Below are 20,431 nucleotides of genomic sequence, written 5' to 3'. Positions count from 1 at the left end.
GTTACCCAAAAAATCGGAAACAACCAGCGAAAATCGGCAGGGTAGGCATGTATAACTATAACACAGGGGTATGTCAATCACTTCGGAACTATTAAAAAAATCTGCCGCATTTGCAAGTGAATACAACATTCAGCGCAATCTTAATGAACACTAGTATTGGGGACTTTGTACACTTACTATTGCCTCTATTTACATTTTAGATGACCCTAATACATCCTTAGTGATGCCTGGGCGTGGGCGTATTTTAATGACACCACGCAATGCCGCCTGTCACAGAGTGCCACGGAAGCACTAAATACGTTTGGAAAAATGTTGGTGGAAGAGGGAAAATACAGTGCAATACAAAATAGGAGGGGGGAATACTACGAAATACAAAATGAGGAGGTATACTATAATACAAAATGGAGGAGAGGAGAGAATGCTACATAATCCAAAATGGGTGGGGGGGCAAAAAGAATACTACATAATACAAAATAGGTGGGAGAGACAATACTGCAGAATACAAAAGGGGGAGAGATGGCATAAAAATGGCATATTGTGTCATAAAAGGGGTATGTGGATAGATGTGATGACATACAAAGAGCTTGTGGAAAGATCTCATGGCATAACAGGGGCATGTGGAGGATTTGGGTGGAAAAAAAGGGGCATGTAGAGAAGTGTGATAGCTGACTAAGAGCTGTGGCCTAAAAGGGGCACGTGGAGTAGACTGCTGGCATGAAAAGGGCATGTAGAGGAGTCTGATGGCATAAAAGGGGCACGCGAAGGGGTCTGGTGGCCTAAAAGGGACATGTCAAGGGTTCTGAAGGCATAAGAGGAGCATATTGAGTAGTGTGGTGATGCAGTGGCGGTTGCCCATTGGGGTCTGCAGCGCAGATCGAAAATAGCCGAGGGAAGGGGGGGGGCCTGTATCTGCCCGCCTGCCAGATTCCTGTGTAACTAGCCAACAGGAGTTGCGGGGGGCGGGCAGATACAGGAGGGGGTTGCTGCTTGCTGTGTCAATGCTGCAGCGGCTGTGATACACAGCACTTATACCCAGGTAGCTTACCTTCAAGACAGACACCCGGCAATATAAAAGACAAGTTTAAAGGTACAGTTAGGGTTATGTTTCATCCGGACCCCCACTTCTATTTTTGGTCTGCACTGCAGCCCCTACTGAGCAACCGCCACTGGTGTGATGGCATATTAGGAGCAATGACATAAATCCTAGAACGTATTATTCTTTTGCAAGGTCCTACATTTGGGAATGTAAAAGTGCAACCTATATTTTTATAATCGGTATGTGAACTGGTCTCACTCATAAAACGTACAAAATATAAAACTGATTAAACACTAATAAGTTTTGTGCATGTATTATACAGCATAAGAGAGTATATATACCATTTAAGATTAGTTCTTCCACCTCAAAATAGCCTAACATGCTCCCTATGCCCTCTCTGGTGAAACTCAGGACCTCATTCAGAGTCGGTCGAAGCGGCCGCACGGTCGTACGCCACCGATGTTCGCTATACTGCGCATGCGTAAAGTTCGCAATGCGCGTGCGCAAACGAGCCGATACGATCAGAAATTTCTCTCTCCTTGAACACAGCCAGGTCGGTAGTTTGAGTGACAGATTGAGGCATTTGTGGGTGGTAACAGGGGAAGGTGCTTGAAAACGGGGGAGTGGAGATCCGAACGCAGGCGTGCCTAATTATGCGAACGGCGTTTTATGGGAGTGCATATGGTTTATGGGAGTGCATAATTAACAAAGTAGTGTCATGGCACATGTGACATGGGAGGTTTTTACACTGACATGATCGTAGACCTTAAGAGAGGGTATGGTCAACCTTAAGCTCTACGACCAGTTCCGATGGTTCCCGATGGTCTCGATTAATCCTTATATGCCCGGAGATGACGTGTAATGCGTACGAGAAGGGGGCGTATTTTTTTGTCTTCCGGCCGCTTCCTTCCCTTGGTCGGCCAGCTACCGATCCGAACTTAGGGACGCAACTTAGGGAATCATTTGCATATCCGGCCCCTTTTCCCGTACGATCGAGCGGCCGCTTCGACCGACTCTGAATGAGGTCCTCAGTCCCCCAGCAGCTGGGGCCACCCGGCCACCAACTTCCCCAGTGAAGTGGGCGGCACATGCGGCCGGTGATGAAATTTGCATTTAATCATGTTATTGTAGCTCTGGCCCTACGTACCACAAAGCTGGTAATCTCAGCATTGCGGGGGCGGGGCTACGATGATGCAGTTCCTTCACCACGCCCCCAGACCCACTCTCTTAAGCCCTATCACCCCCCCACCCCCAGACCCGCCAACCTTCGACAAGCTCCACTACTCCCCCCGCAGTGTCGACCTGGCTGCCACAAAGCCAAAAGTTTGGCAAGTCAGTAGATTGGCTGCTTACCATACTATGAGGCCTATTCATCATAACTAAACTTTCTCTGGAGGTAATTAGGTTTAGAACTGGCATGGAGTTCTACCTAATTACCGGAGGAATTCATCATTCCTCCTCCCCATAACTATCTATTCCGAAAAGCTGCCATTTTTGCGAGGACAGCTTTTCAGGTAATAGATAGTTTTCCCTCTCTACTCTACCTTATCACAGTGGTAATCAGTGCTGCACATGCGCTGTTACATCTGTAAAACCACTGCCTACAGCTGCAGTAATTTTGTGTGTATGTGTCCCCAACTCCTTCTCCCCTCTCCGCTCACCCCCCCCCCAGTTCCCAACTTAGCTGCCCGCGGCTCCGTCTGCTGTGCTGACACTGTGTACTCCCGGCAGAACACAGGGCCTGATTCAGAGCCGGACGCTATTTGGAACAGTCATTCAGAAAAAGAGGCCGGCTATTTAAATTGAGCGCTCGCTCTTTGCGGTCTGTTGACGCCTCTATATCTGAGCGAGTGAACGAAATATGCGCTCGCTATTTTGTAAAGACGCCCCCTGGCCGCTCACATCCTACGTCATCTCCGCTATTTGATTAATCGAGTACATCGAAAGGCATCTGAACTGCTCGCAGTGCTTGTGGTTGGATTTTCCTACCGCAATCATGCGAGCAGTTCAGGCTAAGAAACAACCAAGTGACGTGGTTGATGACGCTGCTTTGTTAATTATGCACACCCTTAAAACGCCCGTTTTGACCTTTTGGCACGCCTGCGTTCGGATCTCCACTCCTCATTTTCAAGCACCTTCCCCTGTTACCACCCACAAACACCTCATTCTGTCACTCAAATTATCAGGCATTCGCTATTTTGCGAGCACACAATTTCCGACCGCAATGACTGGTTCGCGCATGCGTATTACAACCCATACGCATGCGCAGTTGTGCGAACATCGCTCGGCGCGAACGAGCGGCCGCTTACGAGCGGCTCTGAATCAGGCCCACAGTACAGTTTAGAAAAAAAATAAAAATAAGTTTTTTTTTTCTAAATTTTTTGTGTTCTTTTGGGAGAATAACAGTGTCAGCACAGCCACCGGAGCCAGAGAACGGACTAGACCAATGGAGAGAGACGTCGGGGGACCTGCCCAGCTGAAAGCAGGTGTCACCTACTATACGCCACCTCACAGTGGCATATGATACCATCAAATTCCGAAAATACATAATTTTCGTAATTTGATGAATAGCATAATTTCCATATCCCCATACTAATGTACGGGGAGTGTGGAAATTAACACCAGGAGATATCAGTGATATCTCCTGCATTATGTATCTTCATGACTACTAAAATAACGGTAATTAAGGAAAATGTCCTTAAAAACTTTATTTTAGTGTTAATGAATAGGCCCCTCTGCCTTTAAACCGGGACAATCATTAATTACACAGGTTCTGTGGCTGAATAAATCCAGGTGAAATGCAGGCTTGAAGTCAGCCAGCCACAGAACCTGTGTAATTCATGAGTGTACCAGTTTAAAGGAATAGTATGGTAAGTATATTTATCTATGTTTACTGTATATATACACACACCATACTTGCCGACATTCTGGCTGCCGCCCCCGGCATTGTGGGGGAGTGCTTGGTGCAGCATGGGAGGGGCGTAACGGGGACATAATGCAGCTTTGGGGGCCGAGCAGGGGCATTACCGCGCGATTGTATCATCTTTGCCCTGCTACACAATGCAGAGATTACCGGCATTGTGAAGCAGTGTGGCTGCCCTACTTGAATATTGGACTACACTACAGCCCCATCTATGAAGCTGCCACTTGACCCAGACAATGAGCTTACAGACCAACACCACTTGAGTCTTGTTGCTTTGTCACCCAATCACCTTGGTCAAGAAAAAACATTTTATCCCTTTTCACCCCCTTAGGAGTCGAACTTCCAAATATCCCTGCTTAGTGGGTGCCTACATCATGGAAGGCATATACTCCTTGAATTACAATTTTCTAGGTCCAGGGGTTTGGGCTGGACATTGATGAGTAGGTTAAGACATTAGTTTATATATATATAATACCCTTCCCTCAATTCAGTTGTAACACAGTACCCCTGCTCACCCCTGTAGTAACACATTCCCTTCCCTCACCCGTGTTGTAACACATTCCCTTCCTTCACCCCATAGTTACACATTTGACATTCCCCTCCCTGTGTAGTAATACATTTTCCTTTCTCACCTCTGTAGTAACACATTCACCTCCCTCACCATTCAAATAGAGGAGCCGCACCAACTGCCAGTGAGTGATGTGTGGCAGCACTTGGGATGACAGTTGGTGTTTGAATATGAACTGTGCTGTAGCCACGATGAGACAGTCAGTCAGGACATTGCACATGGGAGGGAAACATTTTATCCTTTTTCACCCCCCTAGGAGTTCAATTTAGAAAAAATCCCTTCTTAGTGTATCACTTACATCATGGAAGGAATATACTCCCCGATTTTCATGTTTCTAGGTCCAGGGGGTTAGTCATTGATTTTAAAGATAATTAGATTGATGTGTTCGTACTGCGAATAAGACAGCCAAGTAGCACAGGAGCCAGCAGCCTTATGCGTCCTGTGAGACGCGACTCATAACGCGTGGAGGATTGACGAGGAAGGACATATCTGTATATACTGTATATTTATGTGTGTGTGTGTGTGTGTGTATATATATATATATATATATATAGATAGATATAAAAAATATCTCTGTATTGTGCATAGTCATGTTTAGTTTTGTATAGTGTGCTAAATGTTGAATGTATATATAATATAGTGCCACTGAAGAAGAGAATGGGCGGGAGAACAATGAAAGCGTGTCCGTGGGAGGAGGGGGCGTGTCACAGGCGGAGTTACATGAGGTGGGCGCGGTCTGCTGGTCCCGTCTAAATAAGTCAGACAGTCAGGCTGTGTCTGTGTATATGTGCGGTGTGTATAGTGCACTCACATCACAGTGACGGCCGGTCACACAGACACATCCACAGTGAGACGGGTACATCTTCCATCTCGGACCAGACGCCGCCATGAGTTCGGTTTGTCCGCGTTGTCACACTGCTGTCTACTTCGGTGAGTGAGATGTGTTATGTCCCTGAGCCCCAACATCATTACACCACGCTATGTGCCTGAGCCCCAACATCATTACACCACGCTATGTCCCTGAGCCCCCCACATCATTACACCCTGCTATGTCCCTGAGCCCCCCACATCATTACACCACGCTATGTCCCTGAGCCCCAACATCATTACACCACGCTATGTCCCTGAGCCCCAACATCATTACACCCTTGCTATGTCCCTGAGCCCCCCACATCATTACACCCTTGCTATGTCCCTGAGCCCCCCACATCATTACACCCGGCTATGTCCCTGAGCCCCTACATCATTACACCACGCTATGTCCCTGAGCCCCTACATCATTACACCCTGCTATGTCCCTGAGCCCCAACATCATTACACCACGCTATGTGCCTGAGCCCCAACATCATTACACCACGCTATGTCCCTGAGCCCCAACATCATTATACCACGCTATGTCCCTGAGCCCCAACATCATTACACCACGCTATGTCCCTGAGCCCCCCACATCATTACACCCTGCTATGTCCCTGAGCCCCAACATCATTACACCACGCTATGTCCCTGAGCCCCAACATCATTACACCACGCTATGTCCCTGAGCCCCAACATCATTACACCACGCTATGTCCCTGAGCCCCTACATCATTACACCACGCTATGTCCCTGAGCCCCTACATCATTACACCACGCTATGTCCCTGAGCCCCTACATCATTACACCACGCTATGTCCCTGAGCCCCTACATCATTACACCCGGCCGTGGCCCTGAGCCCCCCACATAATTACACCCGGCCGTGGCCCTGAGCCCCCCACATAATTACACCCGGCCGTGGCCCTGAGCCCCCCACATAATTACACCCGGCCGTGGCCCTGAGCCCCCCACATAATTACACCCGGCCGTGGCCCTGAGCCCCCCACATAATTACACCCGGCCGTGGCCCTGAGCCCCCCACATAATTACACCCGGCCGTGGCCCTGAGCCCCCCACATAATTACACCCGGCCGTGGCCCTGAGCCCCCCACATAATTACACCCGGCCGTGGCCCTGAGCCCCCCACATCATTACACCCGGCTGTGGCCCTGAGGCACCCCTCCCCCATCATTACACCTCACTATGTCCCTGAGACCACCAACATCATTGCACTCTTTTATATCCCTGAACCCCCCCTTCCCCCCCCCCCTCACACACACACACACACACACACACACACACACACACACACACATATATATATATATATAACATCACACTCTGGTATGTCACTGAGCTCCCCCCACATCATTACACCCCGTTATGTATTTAAGCCCCCCCTTTTCCATTACACCCCAGTATGCCAGAGCCTCCATACCATGACAACCCACTATGTCCCTGAGCCCCCCCAACATGATTACACCCAGCTACGTCCATGAGACCCCCCACCATTACTCACCAGTATCTTCCTGAGCCCCCCGCCATTATACCCCAGTTAGTCTATGCCCCCACATCTTTACACCCTGCTGCCTCTGACAACCCCCACACCATTACACCCCAGTGTGTACCTGAGCCCTTCAACATCTTTACACTGTGGTATGTCTCTTACCCCCCCCCCCCAAACTCCAGCATGTCTGAGTACCCCCACATCTTTACACCCTGCTATTTCCCTGAGCCCTCTCCCACATCATTACTCCCTGCTATGCCCTCTCCAATCCTTATGTCCCTTTATTTATCTGCACCCCCATATTACATTCAATTAGGTAACTAGTATCAACACTTCATTATTACATTTTGATAAGTACCTAGTTACTACACCCCCCTTATTACACACTTCGTATCTGCACCCACTTGTTCCACTCTAATGGTGGGTACACACTTGATGATACACTGTGTCTAGAGACCATCAACTCTATTTTGTCCCGACTATCTTTAAGGGGTATATTTACTAAGGTGCAGGTTTTTAGAAGTGGAGCTGTTGACCATAGCATCCAGATTCTAGTTGTTATCTTCTAGAAGGTGCTAGGTAAGAAGAATATGATTGATTGCTATGGGCAACATCTCCACTTCTAAAAACCCACACTTTAGTAAATATGCCCCTAATTGTGTACAGGCACCCAATTCATCTATCAACGACTTGCAGTACAGATATATTGTGGCCGTGTTGCACAGCCGATGCGATATATTTGAAGGATATGTTATTGATAATGTGTAGTGTGTACAGGGACATGATTGGTAGCTCAAGATCTCCTGAACAGACATCTCGTTCAGATAGGAACAGTGATTTTTTTTTTTAGTGTGTATGCACTACTGTATATCGTGTGCTATCAATCATTAGGAAAATTGCCAAATTGGTTGGTAATTACATTGTTCCCCTCCTAAGTATCTGCTACTACTTATTACCCACTGAAAAGTACCTACACCCCTAATTACCCCCTGATGAATGCCTGCACCTGCTTATTACGCCTGATAAGTACCTGTTCCCACCCTATTACAGACTAAGGGCTTGATTCATTAAGGATTGCTATTGTGATCGCAGCTCCGTAATCGCACGCAGGTCTGCAGCAAAAATGTACTAATGAATGCAATCGTGATGCCGTCGTACAGCCAGCATAGAGACGCCCACTACCGCTATCTCACATCTGTAATACCTTGCAGTCCTGCGTATACATCGGTACCATCAAGTAACATCAGCCTCTCACGCAGAATTACAGCAGACTGACCTGATGGCTCTACGTGGTCTGTGTGATCGCAGTGGTGCCTTCGTGCACTGCGAAGCATAGGCATGCACAGTACGCAACAATTGGCCAACTGCATACGCTGTTGCAATAGCGATCCTTAATGAATCAGGCCCTAAGTACTCACACTCTAATATTACCCCCAATATGTACCAATACCTCCATTATTTCACCCTGATGAGTACCAGAGATTCCATTATTACACCCTAACTGCACCCACCTATTACACCATGATATGTGATTGTGTCCTACTGTACCTGTTACACACTCATATGTACTGGTTCTCCAATTGTTACACCCTGTACCCCCTTTTACACTGTAAGTAACTGCACCCCATTAATTCACCATAATATGAATCTATACCTCTTTATTAGAACCATACATGTATCTGCTGTATTATACCCCAATATATACCATCAGTTCTCATTATTCTACCCGAACATATACCTGTGCTCTCCATATTACACCCTAACATATATCTACCCCCTATTCTTATACCCCAGTATATACTGTCTTTTCCAGTTACTATACACTAACATATACCTGGACCCCCCCACAATACACCTTATCATACATCTGCATCACACATATTACACTCCACCATATACCTGGACCCTTCTTCGTACACTCAAGTAGATACTGTAATTCCCGTTATTACACCTTTCCATATATCTGCACCCTTCTTACAGATGCACTAACATAGGGAATCAATGTAGATGTGTACTAATAGCCCTAATAAATGTGTTTGGGGTACTTAAGTTGTGTAAATTGCTTGCTATTAGCGTCTTTGTAAAAGTGGTGAAGAATAGCATTACGCAGTATTTTTGGGGGGAAATAAGTAGTCCAGTCAAATTTGAGGTACTTGAAAATGGGTGCTAGCATGTTTTTATGTCTCTAAAGTGAACTTTTAAAAAAACGTGAAAAATCCACCTGTTGCACTTTTTTCTTTTTTTTTAATTTTTACCCCAAAAATGACATGGTTTTTTTTAGGGTGTTCTTAGGGGTTTTTTTTTTTTTCAGATGTCTTTTTGGGGGGCTGTCCCAAGGGTTCTGAGTCATTTCCCCACGTTTGCACCCCAAAATAAAGATTTTGCACATCTTTTCACCTGCTATTGATTGGAGAATTCAATGCATCCAATTTCCGCTTAGGCAAAATTGTCCTTGAAATGAATTTGGCTAATTTTTTTTTTTTTAGGCAAAATTTTCGCAAAAAAACAGGCATCTGATTGAATATGGCCCTACAGTCCCATAGGCAGTGCTCTAAAGATGCCTCCAAATGGGTACATTTTGGACACAGAGGAGGTTGTGATACAGATTAGGTGACAACGCTTGGGAGAAAGATAACCCCTATAAAATAGTCTGTAGAACATCTCTCTATAGGTCGTATCAGTCAATGTTCGAAGGGAATATTCTAGCGTGCGCAAAATATTAGACTCCCGTTAGTTTTGGAAAGCAGGTCTGCCATTTAGTAATGCCGGTGGTGAATGTTCCCGTAAAGTATGGAAGTCTTAGTATGCGATAAAAAGAGATATAGCCCTATACGAATATCCAGCGGACAAGAAAGCAGTATCCAACTGATTATCCCAATCCAAGGGAGATGAAAAGGAGAAGACTCTACTGGTATAGTGTTGTGCTTGTAATACAGCTAAGTTACAGGACTGAAGAAAATCGTACTGTGTGTTATTACATCCTAACATATACCTGCACCCTTCTTACAGACAAATATATACGACATCCATTCCTAACATATACCTGCATCCCTTTTCTTACAATCAGGTATACTGTATACCACTACTTCCTATTATTACACCTGTACCTCACACCTCATCGTCAGCCTTCCACAGTTTGGCTGCTTTGAGGATCTTGGGGGTGAAGCAGTTTCTGGAGGCAGACGATGTTCCTGTGCTGCGGTTTGGTAATCTGGGCCTAATTCAGACCCGCTTGCGAGTGCTGAGCGCTTGCAAGCGGGTCGATGTTGGCCCAGTGTGCATGCACACGACGGAGGCGGCGCCGTTGTGCGCATGCGCGAGACCCGGATAGCGACGGGCAAGCCGTCGCTATGGGTCTCGCTACAAAGGGGGCGTGCTGTCAATGGTGAGTGACAGCACGCCCCCTTTGGTGGGCGTGCTGGGGGCGTGCCTGCCCAGACGGAGGCGTTCCCACGCCTACCGTCTGGGGCCGGTCCCACTGACATCACAAGTGATGTCAGTGGGAGTGCTTTCGGCTCTGATAGAGCCAAAAGCACTCCAGGGCTTGTGGCAACGACACCCTACCACAAGGGTCTCGTCGCAAGCCCGATGGTCGCGATGGTCTTGACCATCGCGACCATCTTCCTGGCCGCTCGCTATAGCTGTGGGTGGTCACCCACAGCTATACAAGCGGCCGGGTGGCCACTCTAAAAATTCAGAAGGACGTCCCTGATTCAGAGCGAGCGTTCTGTCAGAGCGTCCGGCTCTGAATCAGGGCCTCTGTTCAATGTCATATCTGAACCATATTTGTTTTCTGATATGTGAGGTTGGTTGAGAAATTGATTATCATTTAACCCTTCTTCTTGCACATTCTCTGTTTCTACATCTTGAACAGATCTCGTGACATGTTGGGGCAGAAACAGTGAAATATCATTTGCTCATGCAGCCATTAAAGCTGATGATATGCATGTTCTTATATTTAATATTCCATCTTCTAAATTTCTAGCAACGTGTAATGTCAACATATCTTGTTATTCAATCATATTACTCTGCGTCTCTATTCTGCCTGATAGCCGGCAGTTCCATGCACGCAAGCTCTCATGCTGTGATGTATCACGTCGGTGTATAAGTTTATTATTTATTGGTAATCGCTGTGATCAGTGTTACTATGAGAGCCCTGCACATCAGGCAATCCAGCTCTCACTCGTAACTTCCAGCCAGTCACTAGTAATCCTGCCCCTTACTGCACATATGACATGGTGTTTTTTTTTAACCCCAAGATGTACAGTATATGTATCTATTGCAAAACATTTTAACACATTAAATAGACAGCGACCCTAGGTCGCATATCTGTGTTTAAATAGAATTATGCACAATTTTAAGGATGATTTTTTTTTTTTTTTCATGAAAGTTTATCAAATGTTTTATCAGTCATGGATCCAGATAATCCAGTACTATTGCGTCAATTGCCCATCATCTGACCAGGTCCCATAATGCTGTTACTCTGTAATTAGTTACCACGATTTGGTGATGCCTGTTACTTAGTAAGCATCTGCCCCAGTCTCAAGTGTTTCTTAATGTATTATGCCGTGTCATTTGATAACAGCAGACATTATCCTTGTATATTGCGTTAAAGTCGTGTTATTCTGGCGGCTGTAAAATAGTCGGAGACTGTGAGAGTTCATTAATGTGGGGCAGATGTACTAAGCTCTGGAATAGTGATAAACTGTAATATTTCAAACACCGCCTGGAAGATGACAATTGGGAGCTGAGTGGCTGGTAGTTTATCACTTTCTAATTTAATACTTTCCATTTGCCCCCGATGAGTGGGATTGCCGCTACAGTGCAGGTGGTTTCTGCTTATTTCGATTCTGAACCTATTCCTATCTGGCGCACCTTGGTAGGGACGGATCGGTGGAAGCCTCTTGGGCTATGAGTACGGTTTCTGCTTATTATGGCATAGCCACGTGTGTGCAGGTATTTGGGTCTTTGCCATTTTTTACTTTTTTTTCTCTAGTTTTTAGCAGAGATTGTCTGCGACGGAGTCTCTATATTTTGGATACTGTTGAAAATGTGCATTCCAGTGAGGAACTGGTGGACCGCCTGTTGCTCATCGCTGCCATACAATCACCGACTAACTTAATACAGGCTGTGTCTGCACTCACTCTGTGGCTTAACCATCCAGTCACACACTACCCTGCTACATAGACTGTTTCACTGTACTGTGCACACTCTGTGGCATGCCATCCACTCAGACTAACCTGCTATGTAGACTGTATCTGCTATGCGCTCACTCATCTCCATCCAATCACAGACTAACCTGCTACACAGACTGTGTGACTGCATTGTGCTCACTCTGACATCACCATCCAATCAGACTAACCTGCTACATAAACTGTGTGACTGCACTATGCTCACTCTGTGACATCACCATCCAATCAGACTAACCTGCTACATAAACTGTGTGACTGCACTATGCTCACTCTGTGACATCACCATCCAATCACAGACTAACTTGCTACAAAGACTGTGTGACACTCACTCTCTTGCATCACCATTGAATCAGTCTACCTTGCTACATAGGCAGTGAGACTGCATTGCGTTAACTCAGTATCCAATCACACATTAGGGCTCAATCCAATTAACCGAGAAGGGGGCAAGTTGCCGTTGCAACGGTGTACAAACTCCTGAAACAGCACCGCAATTCACCCCCTACCCCCGCATGCGGCCGATCTCCCACCGGACTTGCACATTTTTATATGTAGGGCTGCAAAGAAAAATCTAAGAGTACAGCCACTCTTGTGCCGCGAGGGAGTTCACACCTAATTGGATTGAGTCCATATACTGCGTGACTGGATTGCTCTTACTCTGTTACATATTCTAACAAAAGATGACCAGATATGGAATAATGACCCATGGGACTCCAGTTGCTTTATATCATTCCTGTCCTGAGAATTGTTGGCAGTGTCTGCAAAAGTTTGTATTGGCTGTGGGGAGGAGTTGCATAGGCTGAGGGTGTGCCTTGCTAAGTGCAGGTTAGGCACACCAGTACAGAGTCAGCACTAAATATAGCAGGGCAGGATTATATTGATGTATTAAAGGGTGTAAAATGGACAGTTCTGGATAATGTCTCATCCCCATACTTATTATTGGACCAGTTTTGCACCTTTCAGTTGCACGTGTAATATAGATAATGTCCCCTCACTCTCAGGACACACGTAATACAGGCTGTCTCAATGTCCCCTCACTCTCAGGACACACGTAATACAGGCTGTCTCAATGTCCCCTCACTCTCAGGACACACGTAATACAGGCTGTCTCAATGTCCCCTCACTCTCAGGACACACGTAATAGAGACAGACCTGGCTGTATGTCCACAGACTAAAGTGGGCAGCCATCTTGAAGCACGCTTTGCGGACATGTAGGAGAACTTGCTCTCTCAAAGAATCGTCATGTTTTGTGGTTACTGTCTGAGTAATCAGCGCACATCAATTTTACTATATATAAATAAAACATAAGAGGATTGCGAGAGAAATAATTCAGCATGTTCTGTGTCTCTGTTTTCACACAGCGGAGAAAGTGAGCTCATTGGGGAAAAACTGGCACCGTTTCTGCTTGAAATGTGAGCTCTGCAACAAGATCCTGTCTGCTGGCGGCCATGCTGAGGTAAGACCCGCATCAGGTGAGAGGCACTGACCTGCTTTCTGTTATCAGATCAGTGCCGGAATAGCTGGGTGTCCCAGACTCTCTATCTTCCTTACCTGGTCCAACACCTTTCTCCTTCACCCATTAACCTGCACTGTACATACTTTTATTCTAGGAACCTGACTTATTACCAATCAGTGGTACATCATTCTAGTGATGCCTAGGCTTATTTTCTAGGTATCGCGACTGTCTGGAGGAGACGCCAAGAATTCTTCTTCCCACACCTTATAAGTGCTGGCTGCATAGAGGTGCTGAGATGGTTTGGAATCCGATGCTTGAGAGTGAATGTCTAGGGAGAGCGTCAGACGTGTTTAGACCTGTGTGAGCACTGAAGACAGACGGGACAACAATATTGTCCCATAAAGACGGGATATGTACAGACAGGATGAGATTAGGGAATACATGCACACAGGCTGCACAACGTGGGAAGCGGTGTCCCTCACTCAGCACAACGTTGTTACTCTTCATCGTGGCACGTATCTGTTTAGGTCTGCAGACGATTACACAGAAGTGCTGTCATGTCTGTCAGTCTTGTGTTATCAGTCCCTTTATCAGCTGCTTGTCCTAAGTGACAGAATCACAGTCCAGTTTGGACATCAGGATAGTGATCCTTTCCCCTGGCATGGGCATGGTTGTCTTCATGTTGCCACTGCCCAGTTCAGTGTTCAGCACACACAAAGCCAGACTTCACTGACTTCACTGACCTACGCTTGGTCTGGATACATCTCGGCTTCATAGTTCCACCAGTATCCCAGAAATACACCCAGCGCTTATGTTGTATCATACAGTCCATGTTCTACTTTGAGGAGAGCTGATACAGTAGTTCTTTGGGTATTAAGCTAGGAAGAGATTTTTTTTATTATTTATTTTTTATCTGATGTACTTGAGTCCTCGCATCCATATTGTTCTTTGTTATTCGAGGCTGATTACCATCCCACAAATCCTCAATGTACCGTGTTATTCACAATTAGTGGCAGCAGTGACCTCTTCCAGTGATAAACGTACATGATCCCGTAAAATCAACTGGTTCCCACGCTGTGACTTGTTTCTGGTAATATAACTTTAGTGTAAACTGACAAATGAAGGGTTTCCGGCAAATGATCTTGCATTTTCATTACTCTGTTTGCGATTAGCTGGCAAATTCCAGGATGAAACCGTAAATCAACCAACACGTGGACTTCATGCCCATTGTCTCCACACAATGATCTCCTGCTTGCTGTGTGCAGTACGGTCAGACTCGTAACAGTCATTTATTTTAGAACTAACAAGAGATCATTAGAGCACATTGCAGCTTAAAGCATGAGAAATAAAGGGATGTCTGTAATACTGCCTGCACTTTGCAACCTGCCGTGTAATATAGACAGGGTCACTTTACAAGCATGGTTTCCTGTAGCCTGTGAGATGTGAATGGACAGGATATGTGTGTATTTAAAGCATCTGTACATATGGATAATCTTTGAGTCTGTAATATATGTGTGTGTGTGTGTATGTATATGTATATATATATATATATATATATAATTAAATATTTTGCAAGGTGTGTGTAAATCAGCACATCGTGTGGCCCTACAGTATTACAGTATATCTGTATGTGGTGTATATTTCTATCTATGAATCTGTACATTGTATATCCCTGGAAGGAGACGGCCTCTCTGTGAGTGAACACACAATTCTGCTGTGAGATGGAGGAAATTCCTGAGGTTGGCATTTGGTCAATCTGACATCTCAGGAAGAAAACTTAAAAATAACCCAGAGCTCCTCCACCAGCTGGAATGCAGGAGAATGTTCATGTTTAAGTGGCTGGGGGAGGAGGAACAGATCAGGGGGTGGTGGGAGGCCAGCAGTTATATGTGGGAATGTAGTTTTAAAATAATTATCCATAGATATAAAGAGAGAGTGAGGTAAGATTAGGTTAAGGAGTGCTGTTTCCTGGGGTAAACGGCCGCACTCTGCATGCAGCAGCCAGTTCAGGGCCTTGGTATAAGTAACTGCAGCTATTTTTATTTGTGTTGTAAAATAAACAAAATCCTAAAAATGAATCCTAATCTGTCCAGCTCTAACTAAACGGAAGTCTCCTTCTCTAAGGATGGGAGGACCTAATGTCCAACTCACGCAAAACAGCATTTAAATACAGCACTTGCATAAAGCCAGATTGTGTCTGTCAACCTGCTCCCCAGGTAGTGAGAGACTGCCCAGAGAAACTGACACACCTTTTATTTTTATTATCGTTTATTTATATGGCGCCACAAGGATATTGGTAATATACATTGCTACATTAGTTACCATAACACCCAAATATGCAACAGAGCATAAGCAACCAAGTGTTAGGTGTCCTAGTTGGGAGTAAGAAGTAGATGAAAAGCACAAGAGGGTAGAGGGCCCTGATGACAAAAGTTTACATTCTAAAGGGGAGGGGCAGACAGGCAGGCGTGACATTAGATGGGGTAGACAGGGAGGAAGGAGCATGTAGCAGTAAGTTAGGATGAGCACTGGAAGGCTTTGATGAAGTAGTGGCTCTTGAGAACTCGTTTGAATGATTGTAGACTGGTGGAGAGTCTGATGGTGAGAGGGAGAGTTCCAAAGGTGGGGAGCAGCAAGGGCAAAATCTTGGCGGCAGGAGTGGGAGGAAGTAATCAGTTGGCATGAGAGGCGGCATTCATTTGTTGAACGAAGCGGGCGGGAGAGTGAAGGTAGATTAGGTCAGAGATGTAAATGGGAGAGGAATTGGTGAGGGCTTTGTAAGTGAGTGTGAGAACCTAAAATTTGGTTCTGAAGGGGAAGGGGAGACAGTGGAGAGCTTGTAGGAGAGACAGATGTAGAACGTTTGGAGAGGAAGATGAGCCGAGCAGCAGCATTCAGAACAGACTAGAGAGGAAAGAGAATGGAGTTGGGGAGGCCAGATAGGAGGAGGTTACAGTAGTCCAATCTGGAGATGACCAGTGAGTGGATGAGGGTCTTAGTTGCCTCTATGGTGATAAAGGGTCTGATTTTGGAAATATTTTTGAAATGGAAACGACAGGACTGTGAGAGGTGCTGAATGTGTGGTTTGAACGAGAGGGAAGAGTCCAGACAGCTCACTTTGGGATAGTTGTGCCATCAATTGATAAAGAAATAGTGGGAAGTGAGGTTATGTGGGAGGGTGGGAAGATGATCAGCTTAGACATATTAAGTTTAAGAGATCGCTGGAACATCCATGAAGAGATAGCAGAGAGACAGTTGAAAATATGAGCGAGTAGAAAGGGGGAGTGGTCAGGGGAAGAAAGGTATATCTGAGTATCAGCCTCTCAAAGGTGTAGTGGTCCTACCAGACTGGGGCTTCTCTGCGTGCATGCTCCCAGAAAGGGGGTGTGTCCACAATTTTTCACTCTAGAGGGCATGCCCAGCACTTATGAAAGTGTTGGGCTTCCCCCAAGCTCTCCCCTTACTGTGAATAGATGCCATGCGCATCTATTCACCCGGCAACGATCGGAAACCTCAACTTTTCCCACCTGCGGTCCTGCGTATAGGGACGACACAGGGCAAGTTGCTTTAGCGGTGGCGCTGCTATAAGGGCAAGGCGCATTTTGACACTTTAAAATCAGCCAGGGTGCTGCGATTTGCGAAACCAGCTTTGCGGGAACACTAAGTTGGTCTTTCAATTAAGGCTGCTCATTACTCGAATAATTATCACACAAGTTAAGAACCTGGGGCAAATATACCTCCCAACAACAACTTCCCCAGTGCTTATGTCACAAGATATAATGTTACACACACACACACATCACATCCTGCTTCTTCGGAGCTTCCAATCCATATTCCCTACTAACACACAGGCTTGCGCACTCTCTCATACTCTAACATAAGCACACTAGGGTCATTTAGTCTGCAACCAACCTACCCATAAAGTATGTTTTTGGACTTTGGGAGGAAACCGGACCACTAAACACCTCCCCTGGGGACGCCTTACACTCTTCACACAGAATGGACCACATGACCCAGTATTGCGAGGCATCACTGCTAACCACTGTGCCATCATACTACATGCATTGTGGCTAAATGTATTGCACTAGGAAAATGAAGATTGCTGGATGCCTGTGTTTTGGTTGTGTGGAAAAGAGGGTTGGCTGTTTTGCATGGGGGGGGGGTTGAATGTTGTATGCCTGTGGCCTTGTTGTGTGGAAGTGGGAGACTACTGTATGCGGAGTGCCTATTTATTTATTATAAGTTATTTATGAAGCACAATACATTTATGTAGCTGCATTTACTGAGAATATTTGGCCATTCACATCAGTCCCTGCCCCAGTGGAGCTTACAATCTACCTACTGCATGTACACACATACACACTAGTTATTACTAATTATTTTGTTGAGAGCCAATTAATGTAACAGTATATTTTTGGATGTGAGAGGAAAATGCGGTACCCAGGGGATACCCACTCAAGCATGGGGAGAACATACAAACGCCACATAGGGTTGTGGTGGGAATTGAACCCAAGACTTCAGTGCTGTGAGGCAGTAATGCTAACCATTACACATGAGATTGTACATGATAGCCGAGAATGGGGGCAGACAAACATAGGGGTCTATTTACTAAGCCGTGTTAGGAGACAGAGTAAAAAGTGATAAGAAAGTGATAAGGTGCCAGCCAATCAGCTCCCAACTGTCATCTCACAGGCTGTGTTTGAAAAATGACAGTTGGGAGCTGATTGGCTGGCACCTTATCACTTTCTCACCACTTTTCACTCTGTCTCCTAACACGGCTTAGTAAATAGACCGCACAATGTCAGTATGATGTTCCTGGTGGCAGGACATCTATTTCTAAAGGTCACACGTGGAAACAGACGTTGGGAATCATTGTAATGTCAGGTATCAGACATGCCATTGTTCATATACCTTTACCTAATATAAAATAACCCCAACAGCCCTCTTGCTGGGTCTTGGCAAAGCCCTAGGTCAGCTGACAGAACCTGACAGTGACCTAATTTTCTGCGGCTTGGAATAGATGAGCACAGGAAATGTGGGATTGCTGTGTTACAGTAGGAGCTGGTAATGCAATTTATTGTTGATGTTTGTTGAAGCGTGGGCCTCTGTGGGGGCTCCTATACAAGTAACGTGTGGAATGTAATGCAGTCCCAAATAGATGGGATCATTAATTCACATAGTCTGTCCCACGCTCTGCAGCAGTTATATGAACTTGCTGTATAAACAGTGTTACATTCACTTCACTTAACCCCTTTGCCATTCACCATTCAACTAGACTTTCTGTCCAGGAAAACCATTCCTAATGCCTCTGTCCAACACCTCTCAGTAATTTGTGTCTGTGTTTTTAATGTCCAGCACCTGTCCAGTTTGTGTCTCTGTGCTGTACTGTACAGTGCCTGCTTTTAGCTTGTCTCAGCTGTACCCTCCAGTGCCTGCCTTTAGCTTGTGCCTCTGTGCTATACCCTCCAGTGCCTGCCTTTAGCTTGTGCCTCTGTGTTATACCCTCCAGTGCCTGCCTTTAGCTTGTGCCTCTGTGTTATACCCTCCAGTGCCTGCCTTTAGCTTGTCCCTCTGTGTTATACCCTCCAGTGCCTGCCTTTAGCTTGTCCCTCTGTGTTATACCCTCCAGTGCCTGCCTTTAGCTTGTCCCTCTGTGTTATACCCTCCAGTGCCTGCCTTTAGCTTGTGCCTCTGTGTTATACCCTCCAGTGTCTGCCTTTAGCTTGTCCCTCTGTGTTATACCCTCCAGTGCCTGCCTTTAGCTTGTCCCTCTGTTATACCCTCCAGTGCCTGCCTTTAGCTTGTGCCTCTGTGTTATACCCTCCAGTGCCTGCCTTTAGCTTGTGCCTCTGTGTTATACCCTCCAGTGCCTGCCTTTAGCTTGTGCCTCTGTGTTATACCCTCCAGTGCCTGCCTTTAGCTTGTGCCTCTGTGTTATACCCTCCAGTGCCTGCCTTTAGCTTGTGCCTCTGTGTTATACCCTCCAGTGACTGCCTTTGGATTGTTTCTCTGTGCTATACCCTCCAGTGCCTGCCTTTGGATTGTTTCTCTGTGCTGTACCTACCAGTGCCCTCTAATAGCTAACGTCTATGTGCTGTGCCGTCCAGCGTCTATCAGTAGCTTGTGTTTCTGTGCTGTACTCCAGCACCTGCTAATAGCTGATGTCTCTAATGTATCATCCAATGCCTAATAGTGGCTTGTGTCTCTGTACTGTACCGTCCAGCACCTGCCAATAGCATCTGTCTCTGCTGTACCATCCAGTGCCTTCCAGTAGCTTCAGTCTCAGAACTCTACCATCCAGCGCCTGCCAGTGGCATCTGTTTCTGCCTGTACTGTTCATTGCCTGCTGATAATACACTGTACAACAAATTAATACTTTTTTAATTTGTTTCCTTTCTAAAAATAGTCATACATTACTAACTTTAGGTCAAGAAAAACTAAAATAATTTCAGAATGTTTTTACTAGCTATATATTTTTAGCTACACTACTTGCACTATACTGTATGTACATTAGTAAAATAGTCATGGTGAAAAGCTATTTTAAAATCTGATAATTTCTTGATTGAATTAAAACAACTGTTATTTATTTTTCTAGCACAAATAAGAACACAAAACGAAACAAAGATACAGCATACGAAACATACATGCAGCATAGGAAAGTACTATGTAATATAGTGGCCTATTCATGGGGGTGCTTTCTCTTTGCTTGTCGCTTGTACTCCTCTTCTGGGGCATCTCTTGTCACTGTCCAACAGTAGTGATCACCTACCCTGATATCTTTGTTTCATTGCTGAAGTGTCTTGGTGGAATGGCTCACTATGCTTGTCACTCAGTGCACCACAGTTATCTTGTGTGGGTAATCCCATGAATCGCATATATTTGAATAGGGGAGGGGACAA

The 20,431-nt window shown here is 45.7% G+C and overlaps 1 protein-coding gene across 1 annotated transcript in view; it reads left to right on the top strand.

Annotated features, from left to right (window-relative positions):
* The first annotated feature begins 5,270 nt into the window (after positions 1 to 5,270).
* CRIP3 (cysteine rich protein 3) overlaps positions 5,271 to 20,431 on the top strand; it is a 28,442-nt gene continuing 13,281 nt past the window's right edge. The window contains exons 1-2 of the mRNA XM_088442976.1: positions 5,271 to 5,457; positions 13,438 to 13,532. Of these exons, the coding sequence (XP_088299102.1) occupies positions 5,415 to 5,457; positions 13,438 to 13,532 (138 nt within the window). The 5' untranslated portion in view covers positions 5,271 to 5,414. The remainder of the gene's footprint in view (positions 5,458 to 13,437; positions 13,533 to 20,431) is intronic.

The sequence above is a fragment of the Taudactylus pleione genome, unplaced genomic scaffold (assembly GCF_031769625.1).
Source record: "Taudactylus pleione unplaced genomic scaffold, aTauple2 ptg000320l, whole genome shotgun sequence".
Lineage (NCBI taxonomy): Eukaryota > Metazoa > Chordata > Amphibia > Anura > Myobatrachidae > Taudactylus > Taudactylus pleione.
This window is presented reverse-complemented; position numbering and strand designations above follow the sequence as displayed.